Source organism: Xenopus tropicalis, chromosome 8 (genome assembly GCF_000004195.4).
Source record: "Xenopus tropicalis strain Nigerian chromosome 8, UCB_Xtro_10.0, whole genome shotgun sequence".
NCBI classification, from domain to species: Eukaryota; Metazoa; Chordata; class Amphibia; order Anura; family Pipidae; genus Xenopus; species Xenopus tropicalis.
The window spans coordinates 143,536,726-143,547,195 of NC_030684.2; the positions used below are offsets into that span (position 1 = coordinate 143,536,726).

The 10,470-nt window shown below is 54.2% G+C and overlaps 1 protein-coding gene across 2 annotated transcripts; it reads right to left on the bottom strand.

Annotated features, from left to right (window-relative positions):
* Positions 1–1,355: 1,355 nt before the first annotated feature.
* On the bottom strand, positions 1,356–8,876 carry rps27 (ribosomal protein S27.1). 2 transcript variants are annotated; one of them, XM_031890263.1, is made up of 4 exons: positions 8,821–8,876; positions 2,343–2,451; positions 2,101–2,211; positions 1,356–1,544 (listed from the first exon to the last, which is right to left on the bottom strand). In XM_031890263.1, the coding sequence occupies exons 1-4, from the start codon at positions 8,821–8,823 to the stop codon at positions 1,516–1,518; spliced, it is 252 nt and encodes an 83-aa protein (XP_031746123.1). In that variant the 5' UTR covers positions 8,824–8,876; the 3' UTR covers positions 1,356–1,515. The 2 variants fall into 2 exon arrangements, with proteins under 2 accessions (XP_031746123.1, NP_001165122.1); NM_001171651.1 differs by lacking the exon at positions 8,821–8,876 and adding an exon at positions 3,527–3,548 and having other exon boundaries at positions 1,360–1,544.
* Positions 8,877–10,470: the final 1,594 nt, after the last annotated feature.

A 10,470-nucleotide genomic window follows, 5' to 3' on the forward strand; every position in this document is an offset into this window, starting at 1 on the left:
CTTTATCAGCTTAGTCGCTCTTCCCTGTACTTTCTCTATTTCATTACTGCCCCCCCCCCCCCCTTATATATAGTGACCCCCCCCCCCCCCAATGTAACCAATCCCAACTGGGGCCAGCCTTTCCCCATAACTGAGCCCATTCCCTTTATCAGCTTAGTCGCTCTTCCCTGTACTTTCTCTATTTCATTACTGCCCCCCCTTATATATTTATATATAGTGACGACCCCCCCCCCCTAACTGCCCCTTCCCCAGTGTAACCAATCCCAACTGGGCCAGCCTTTCCCCATAACTGAGCCCATTCCCTTTATCAGCTTAGTCGCTCTTCCCTGTACTTTCTCTATTTCATTACTTGCCCCCCCTTATATATTTATATATAGTGACGACCCCCCCCCTTAACTGCCCCCCCCCCAGTGTAACCAATCCCAACTGGGCCAGCCTTTCCCCATAACTGAGCCCATTCCCTTTATCAGCTTAGTCGCTCTTCTCTGTATATAATATGCCCATTAGTGTAAATGGGAGCTGCCATGTCCCTTGCCCCAAGGTGCCCCCACAGACTCTGCCATACTGTGACCACTAGATGTCGCTCTAACACCCCCCCATTACATGGTACCTTTACATGGTTGAGCCCGAATCCAGCAGAGACTCCAGTTAAAGTTGCAGTAAACACAAGTATTGTACCCAGTGTGACCCCCAAATACCATAGGGAGGTGCCCCCTGTTCCACCGATAAACTCAAACCTTGTGATTGGTCTCCGGCGCAGGCAGTGTGTATGGGAACCAGTGCCGGTATAATGGCCCATAGAGCAGGGAAGTGACGTCTCTGCATGCAATGAGCTTATGTTCCATTAGGGCCACGATGTCCAACCCTGGGCCAATGGGAAATTATACCGGCCAATTAATGGGAAATACCGGCCAATGGGAAATACCGGCCAATGGGAAATACCGGCCAATGGGAAATTATCCCGGCCAATGGGAAATTATCCCGGCCAATGGCCCCATGTATATTTCCTGCACCCTATATACAATAACAGACCCACCCGTGTGTGTAGAGAATAACGGAACATTCCGTACCCCCTGGCACCTTTCTCCCAATGAAGGTGGGACCCCTTGTTACCCCTTTACCCCACTGTTAAGCCCCATGGGCCCCATTCCCACTGCCCCCTAATCCAGCCCATCCCCACCCCCATGTTTAGTACAAGCCAGTGGAACCAGTGTAAACCCCAGTGGGTACCATTACAATCTACTCCCCAAACTTCCCCTTTAAAATTACGAGTCCCCCCCAAATCCAGGGCAGAATGTTCCATCTCTCAGAGTTTCGCACACAAATCCCCGGAAATAACGCGGTGAGAGCCGAAAGCAATTTGTATCCAAAATTTATTGACAGACAGGGGTAAGGCTACGGGGTCCAGATAGGATACGGGGGGGCCCCCCCCCACTCTGTACTGCTTCCCATTGGGCAGTCAGGTCCTTACGCACAGCTTACTCCCCCCGCGAGCCGTCTCCTCGCCAGGAACGGTTAGTGCTGCTTTCGTCGGAAGGAACATCCTGCAATGGGAGAAAGGGGGTCACTCATAGGGTCCGGCGCCCCCCCCAGCTAGCGGCTCCTTCCTGCCTACATACAGCGGGGGTCACTCATAGGGTCCGGCGCCCCCCCCAGCTAGCGGCTCCTTCCTGCCTACATACAGCGGGGGTCACTGGTAGGGTCCGGCGCCCCCCCCAGCTAGCGGCTCCTTCCTGCCTACATACAGCGGGGGTCACTCATAGGGTCCGGCGCCCCCCCCAGCTAGCGGCTCCTTCCTGCCTACATACAGCGGGGGTCACATGCCCCGCCCACAAGGTATTGGGGGGCTGCTTCATTATAAGTGCGTATGGGCAAGCTCTGAAACAATGGGGAGCAGCAGGTTGGAGCCCCCCCATTAAGCGGTTTGGGCAGTGCCCAATGTATCACAAATTTGGTCCAGTCCCAAAAAAAAGGCACTAGTGGCCCCTGGGGGCCCAGTTACCCAAGCCACATCTGTTCTTGCCCCTGTGTCCTTAGCTGCCCCCCCCCCCCCCAGTCCCATCAGTTCTCCCTTCCCAGGTTAACCCCTTGCCCCCTTACCTTCTGTGAGCCTTGCCTTGCCCCCGGTGGGCTGACACAGGACCGTGGAGCAGCCCACACACAGTACCACCGTCTGAGCGTGACTGAACACCGTGGTGATCTTGTAGCAACCTGCAAGCAGAGAGGAGCCAATCAGATACAGAGTAATGCCGGGCAAATACCCCCCCCCCCGACTGTTGCCGGGGTCACAGACCCTAGTGATACAGGGATGAAGGCAGGCGGGTACCCGGGCCCCTACCTACCTGGGCATTTTACGTCCATGAAGTAGGAGTTTGGGCTCTGGACCAGGCGCTTCTTCTTGTGTTTCCTCTTCTCCTCCTCGGGAGAGGGGTGCAGGAGATCCTTAGCGAGCTGTTGGGGGGCAAACAGAGGGGTTAATATGGGGAATATTCCCACAGGCCCAGTATATTAGAGAGTAAGGTACAACATCAATAGAGTAGTAGGTGCCAGGGCAGTGCCCCCAGCTGAACCCCCTCCTACCCTGGCACCCCCCCCAGCAAGGACTCAAGACAGACAATTCTGCCCTTATAGCCCTATATATACCCCCCCCCCCCAGCAGTACCAACCCTGGCAGCCCCTACCCCCAGCCCTACAGTGAAGGCCCCCCCCAGCCCTACAGTGAAGGCCCCCCCAGCCCTACAGTGAAGGCCCCCCCAGCCCTACAGTGAAGGCCCCCCCAGCCCTACAGTGAAGGCCCCCCCCCCAGCCCTACAGTGAAGGCCCCCCCCCAGCCCTACAGTGAAGGCCCCCCCCCCAGCCCTACAGTGAAGGCCCCCCCCAGCCCTACAGTGAGGCCCCCCCAGCCCTACAGTGAGGCCCCCCCAGCCCTACAGTGAGGCCCCCCCCAGCCCTACAGTGAGGCCCCCCCAGCCCTACAGTGAGGTCCCCCCCAGCCCTACAGTGAGGCCCCCCCCCAGCCCTACAGTGAGGCCCCCCCAGCCCTACAGTGAGGCCCCCTTGACCCCGGACATGCCGTGATGCCCACCACATGAGCCTGAGAAGCTGCCCACCACATGCCCCTGGCAGTTACCCCCATACTGTATAATGCAGGATATTCCCCCGGCCCCATGGTGCCCCAACAGCCCCCGGTGTTTATCGGAACAAGATGCCCCCCCCCAGCCCGGGATGTTACCCAATAACAAAGCCCAGTGGGACGGAGAGGAGCCCGTATGTAACCCAGTGCCGCCGGCTGAAAGCAATGTGGGCCCCCCGGCACTGACCCGGGCCCCCCGCTAGGCCTCGCCGCTTCCTGCGCCATATTGGCCAGCCTGGGCCTGCGCTTCCCTTCCGCTCCATAAACACTCGGGGCCCCTGGGAGCCGCACTGAGAGCCCCCGGACCCCCGTACCCACCCCCCCGAGAGCCCGGGGCTAATAATCCCGCCGCACCGAGGCCCCCAGGCCCCACGCCGCGCTCCCCGCACTCACAGGCATGTTTCTCCGGATGCGGCCGCCGCAGAAAAGGAGGGAGACCGGAAGCTGAGTCCTGTATATAAGGCAGAAGGCAGGGACCGCCCAGAAGTGACGTTGTGGAAGGAAAGCGACGCCATTTTGAGAAGGTCGCTGCTAATACCCGGGCCGCTTTACCATGATACCCAATGATAGATAGATGGGAGTTCCGGGTCAGCGGCCTTAATGGGAGAATGGGGGTCACTAATGGGCACAAGGGGGCGCTGTTTGTACCTTAGGGCCCGTGTATTGCGCCTTATATTATATTCCCTATGTCTGATAGCGGCGGGGAGCAAGTCCGGGCATGTTCTGCCGGCTCATAAACTGCGTCAGTTCTGCGTGATTTCATTGGCTGTCACTCATCCGCTATCTGATAGGGATCTGGTGATGTAATGGGAGACCCTGCCCCAAGGAGCTTACACTCTAGTGGTATAATGGGGGCCCTGTCCCAAGGAGCTTACACTCTAGTGGTATAATGGGAGGCCCTGTCCCAAGGAGCTTACACTCTAGTGGTATAATGGGAGGCCCTGCCCCTAGGAGCTTACACTCTAGTGGTATAATGGGAGGCCCTGCCCCAAGGAGCTTACACTCTAGTGGTATAATGGGAGACCCTGTCCCAAGGAGCTTACACTCTAGTGGTATAATGGGAGACCCTGCCCCAAGGAGCTTACACTCTAGTGGTATAATGGGAGACCCTGCCCAAGGAGCTTACACTCTAGTGGTATAATGGGAGGTTCTGTCCCAAGGAGCTTACACTCTAGTGGTATAATGGGAGACCCTGTCCCAAGGAGCTTACACTCTAGTGGTATAATGGGAGACCCTGCCCCAAGGAGCTTACACTCTAGTGGTATAATGGAAGGCCCTGCCCCAAGGAGCTTACACTCTAGTGGTATAATGGGAGGCCCTGCCCCAAGGAGCTTACACTCTAGTGGTATAATGGGAGACCCTGCCCCAAGGAGCTTACACTCTAGTGGTATAATGGGAGACCCTGCCCCAAGGAGCTTACACTCTAGTGGTATAATGGGAGGCCCTGCCCCAGGAGCTTACACTCTAGTGGTATAATGGGAGACCCTGCCCCAAGGAGCTTACACTCTAGTGGTATAATGGGAGACCCTGCCCCAAGGAGCTTACACTCTAGTGGTATAATGGGAGACCCTGCCCAAGGAGCTTACACTCTAGTGGTATAATGGGAGGCCCTGCCCCAAGGAGCTTACACTCTAGTGGTATAATGGAGACCCTGCCCCAAGGAGCTTACACTCTAGTGGTATAATGGGAGACCCTGCCCCAAGGAGCTTACACTCTAGTGGTATAATGGGAGGCCCTGCCCCAAGGAGCTTACACTCTAGTGGTATAATGGGAGACCCTGCCCCAAGGAGCTTACACTCTAGTGGTATAATGGGAGACCCTGCCCCAAGGAGCTTACACTCTAGTGGTATAATGGGAGGCCCTGCCCCAAGGAGCTTACACTCTAGTGGTATAATGGGAGGCCCTGCCCCAAGGAGCTTACACTCTAGTGGTATAATGGGAGACCCTGCCCCAAGGAGCTTACACTCTAGTGGTATAATGGGAGCCCTGCCCCAAGGAGCTTACACTCTAGTGGTATAATGGGAGGCCCTGCCCCAAGGAGCTTACACTCTAGTGGTATAATGGGAGACCCTGCCCCAAGGAGCTTACACTCTAGTGGTATAATGGGAGACCCTGCCCCAAGGAGCTTACACTCTAGTGGTATAATGGGAGGCCCTGCCCCAAGGAGCTTACACTCTAGTGGTATAATGGGAGGCCCTGTCTCAAGGAGCTTACACTCTAGTGGTATAATGGGAGACCCTGCCCCAAGGAGCTTACACTCTAGTGGTATAATGGGAGACCCTGTCCCAAGGAGCTTACACTCTAGGACTCTAATTTTGGCCACTGGTCACAGAGTGCATCTTTATGGTGATAGGGTCCCCTCTCACTGACCCTCCCTAAGCCCCACCCCCCATTATGATGCAGTTGTTGGCCTGGGGCCAAAATGATCATAAAAATCCCAGTATGTCCCAGTGCTAGGGAGATCCCCAAACCAGCAGATCCTACAGGGCGGGGCCGGCTAGAGACATGTCTGGGCAAGTCCTGAGATATCTGTAGCAATAAACTGCGCCCGGTCCAATGGGACAAAGTTCTGATTGAGCTCAGCAGCCTTCTCTTACCTTGTTTTCTAATGGGGGACCCTGCCCCAAGGAGCTTGCACTCTAGCACTCTAATGGGGGACCCTGCCCCAAGGAGCTTGCACTCTAATGGGGGACCCTGCCCCAAGGAGCTTGCACTCTAGCACTCTAATGGGGGACCCTGCCCCAAGGAGCTTACACTCTAGTGGTATAATGGGAGGCCCTGTCCCAAGGAGCTTACACTCTAGCGATATAATGGGAGGCCCTGTCCCAAGGAGCTTGCACTCTAGCACTCTAATGGGGGACCCTGCCCCAAGGAGCTTACACTCTAGCACTCTAATGGGGGACCCTGCCCCAAGGAGCTTACACTCTAGTGGTATAATGGGAGGCCCTGTCCCAAGGAGCTTACACTCTAGTGGTATAATGGGAGGCCCTGCCCCAAGGAGCTTACACTCTAGTGGTATAATGGGAGGCCCTGTCCCAAGGAGCTTGCACTCTAGCACTCTAATGGGGGACCCTGCCCCAAGGAGCTTACACTCTAGTGGTATAATGGGAGGCCCTGTCCCAAGGAGCTTGCACTCTAGCACTCTAATGGGGGACCCTGCCCCAAGGAGCTTGCACTCTAGCACTCTAATGGGGGACCCTGCCCCAAGGAGCTTGCACTCTAGCACTCTAATGGGGGACCCTGCCCCAAGGAGCTTGCACTCTAGCACTCTAATGGGGGACCCTGCCCCAAGGAGCTTACACTCTAGTGGTATAATGGGAGGCCCTGTCCCAAGGAGCTTACACTCTAGTGGTATAATGGGAGGCCCTGTCCCAAGGAGCTTACACTCTAGTGGTATAATGGGGGACCCTGCCCCAAGGAGCTTACACTCTAGTGGTATAATGGGAGGCCCTGTTCCAAGGAGCTTGCACTCTAGTGGTATAATGGGAGGCCCTGTCCCAAGGAGCTTACACTCTAGTGGTATAATGGGAGGCCCTGTCCCAAGGAGCTTACACTCTAGTGGTATAATGGGAGGCCCTGTCCCAAGGAGCTTACACTCTAGTGGTATAATGGGAGGCCCTGTTCCAAGGAGCTTGCACTCTAGTGGTATAATGGGAGGCCCTGTCCCAAGGAGCTTACACTCTAGTGGTATAATGGGAGGCCCTGCCCCAAGGAGCTTACACTCTAGTGATATAATGGGAGGCTCTGCCCCAAGGAGCTTACACTCTAGTGGTATAATGGGAGGCCCTGCCCCAAGGAGCTTACACTCTAGTGGTATAATGGGAGGCCCTGCCCCAAGGAGCTTACACTCTAGTGGTATAATGGGAGCCCTGTCCAAGGAGCTTACACTCTAGTGGTATAATGGGAGGCCTGTCCCAAGGAGCTTACACTCTAGTGGTATAATGGGAGGCCCTGTCCCAAGGAGCTTACACTCTAGTGGTATAATGGGAGGCTCTGCCCCAAGGAGCTTACACTCTAGTGGTATAATGGGAGGCCCTGTCCCAAGGAGCTTACACTCTAGTGATATAATGGGAGGCTCTGCCCAAGGAGCTTACACTCTAGTGGTATAATGGGAGGCCCTGTCCCAAGGAGCTTACACTCTAGTGGTATAATGGGAGGCCCTGTCCCAAGGAGCTTACACTCTATGGTATAATGGGAGGCCCTGCCCCCAAGGAGCTTACACTCTAGTGGTATAATGGGAGGCCCTGTCCCAAGGAGCTTACACTCTTAGTGGTATAATGGGGGCCCTGCCCCAAGGAGCTTACACTCTAGTGGTATAATGGGAGACCCTGTCCCAAGGAGCTTACACTCTAGTGGTATAATGGGGGCCCTGTCCCAAGGAGCTTACACTCTAGTGGTAATAATGGGAGGCCCTGTCCCAAGGAGCTTACACCTCTAGTGGGTATAATGGAGGCCCTGCCCCAAGGAGCTTACACTCTAGTGGTATAATGGGAGGCCCTGCCCCAAGGAGCTTACGCTCTAGTGGTATAATGGGAGGCCCTGCCCAAGGAGCTTACACTCTAGTGGTATAATGGGAGGCCCTGCCCCAAGGAGCTTACACTCTAGTGGTATAATGGGAGGCCCTACCCCAAGGAGCTTGCACTCTAGTGGTATAATGGGAGACCCTGTCCCAAGGAGCTTACACTCTAGTGGTATAATGGAGGCCCTGCCCCAAGGAGCTTACACTCTAGTGGTATAATGGGAGGCCCTACCCCAAGGAGCTTGCACTCTAGTGGTATAATGGGAGGCCCTGCCCCAAGGAGCTTACACTCTAGTGGTATAATGGGAGGCCCTGCCCAAGGAGCTTACACTCTAGTGGTATAATGGGAGGCCCTACCCAAGGAGCTTGCACTCTAGTGGTATAATGGGAGACCCTGTCCCAAGGAGCTTACACTCTAGTGGTATAATGGGAGACCCTGCCCCAAGGAGCTTGCACTCTAGTGGTATAATGGGAGGCCCTGCCCCAAGGAGCTTACACTCTAGTGGTATAATAGGAGACCCTGCCCCAAGGAGCTTGCACTCTAGTGGTATAATGGGAGGCCCTGCCCCAAGGAGCTTACACTCTAGTGGTATAATAGGAGACCCTGCCCCAAGGAGCTTGCACTCTAGTGGTATAATGGGAGGCCCTGCCCCAAGGAGCTTACACTCTAGTGGTATAATGGGAGGCCCTGTCCCAAGGAGCTTACACTCTAGTGGTATAATAGGAGACCCTGCCCCAAGGAGCTTACACTCTAGTGGTATAATAGGAAATCCTGCCCCAAGGAGCTTACACTCTAGTGGTATAATGGGAGACCCTGCCCCAAGGAGCTTACACTCTAGTGGTATAATGGGGGACCCTGCCCCAAGGAGCTTACACTCTAGTGGTATAATGGGGGACCCTGGCCCAAGGAGCTTACACTCTAGTGGTATAATGGGAGACCCTGCCCCAAGGAGCTTACACTCTAGTGGTATAATAGGAGACCCTGCCCCAAGGAGCTTACACTCTAGTGGTATAATAGGAGACCCTGCCCCAAGGAGCTTGCGCTCTATTGCAGTTGTACTGAATAACATCCCCACAGAAAGCTAACACACAAACAAGTGAGAGGGATATGAAGTTTCCGTATGTAACTTGCCGGGCAAACCCGGTGCAACTGAAATATGATACATACCATAGTCTCTCGCAGTCACGGCACGAATTCTCAGTATCGGGGGTATTGGTACCGGCGGGTATTGGTATCAGGGGGTGTCGGTATCGGCAGGTATCATGCAGGTGAGATGAAGAAGTAAACGAGAAGCACATGGAATATAAAGAAATATTCCAGCCAATAGGATCGTCCTGTGAAGTGATGACGTGACAGCCAGCCAATGGGATCAGTCCGTGGGTTTAAAGTCCACATTCCAGGCTGCTGGTTTAAAGGGCCCCTTCCTCTCTGTATGGGGAGTAATGATTGGCCACTTACTGACTGGAACACACGGACTTAGTACTGATATCTATTGGGTACCATGTGACCCTGCAGGCAGGTATTCATCCAATCACACGGCCAGCCCGCACTGTAGGGTGGGAAACACATGAAACAGTACCCACGGGGATCCAGTTATTTCCTTATCTTCCCCGGCCCCCCGAATTTATTCAGCCTGACCCCCACCCCAAGTTTGACTCTCAAACTTAGGGGGCTGTTCCTGCTGAATTGTGCTTAGTACAGGGGCATCCCTATGTGCCATAGTTTTATGGTATCTCTCTGTACAGGCTATGGGCAAACTTAGGGGGCTGTTCCTGCTGAATTGTGCTTAGTACAGGGGAATCCCTATGTGCCATAGTGTTATCGTATCTCTCTGTACAGGCTATGAGCAAACTTAGGGGGCTGTTCCTGCTGAATTGTGCTTAGTACAGGGGAATCCCTATGTGCCATAGTTTTATGGTATCTCTCTGTACAGGCTATGAGCAAACTTAGGGGGCTGTTCCTGCTGAATTGTGCTTAGTACAGGGGAATCCCTATGTGCCATAGTTTTATGGTATCTCTCTGTACAGGCTATGGGCAAACTTAGGGGGCTTTTCCTGCTGAATTGTGCTTAGTACAGGGGAATCCCTATGCTGCCATAGTTTTATGGTATCTCTCTGTACAGGCTATGGGCAAACTTAGGGGGCTGTTCCTGCTGAATTGTGCTTAGTACAGGGGAATCCCTATGCTGCCATAGTTTTATGGTATCTCTCTGTACAGGCTATGAGCAAACTTAGGGGGCTGTTCCTGCTGAATTGTGCTTAGTACAGGGGAATCCCTATGTGCCATAGTTTTATGGTATCTCTCTGTACAGGCTATGGGCAAACTTAGGGGGCTGTTCCTGCTGAATTGTGCTTAGTACAGGGGAATCCCTATGCTGCCATAGTTTTATGGTATCTCTCTGTACAGGCTATGGGCAAACTTAGGGGGCTGTTCCTGCTGAATTGTGCTTAGTACAGGGGAATCCCTATGTGCCATAGTTTTATGGTATCTCTCTGTACAGGCTATGGGCAAACTTAGGGGGCTGTTCCTGCTGAATTGTGCTTAGTACAGGGGAATCCCTATGTGCCATAGTTTTATGGTATCTCTCTGTACAGGCTATGAGCAAACTTAGGGGGCTGTTCCTGCTGAATTGTGCTTAGTACAGGGGAATCCCTATGTGCCATAGTTTTATGGTATCTCTCTGTACAGGCTATGGGCAAACTTAGGGGGCTGTTCCTGCTGAATTGTGCTTAGTACAGGGGAATCCCTATGTGCCATAGTTTTATGGTATCTCTCTGTACAGGCTATAAGCAAACTTAAGGGGCTGTTCCTGCTGAA

Excerpts from the sequence above, each read along its gene's own strand:
- rps27 (NM_001171651.1), bottom strand. Across the intron at positions 2,212-2,342 it reads CATGGACGTAAAATGCCCAG|GTTGCTACAAGATCACCACG; the intron begins GTAGGTAGGGGC and ends CTCTGCTTGCAG. Across the intron at positions 1,545-2,100 it reads CAAGGCAAGGCTCACAGAAG|GATGTTCCTTCCGACGAAAG; the intron begins GTAAGGGGGCAA and ends CTCCCATTGCAG.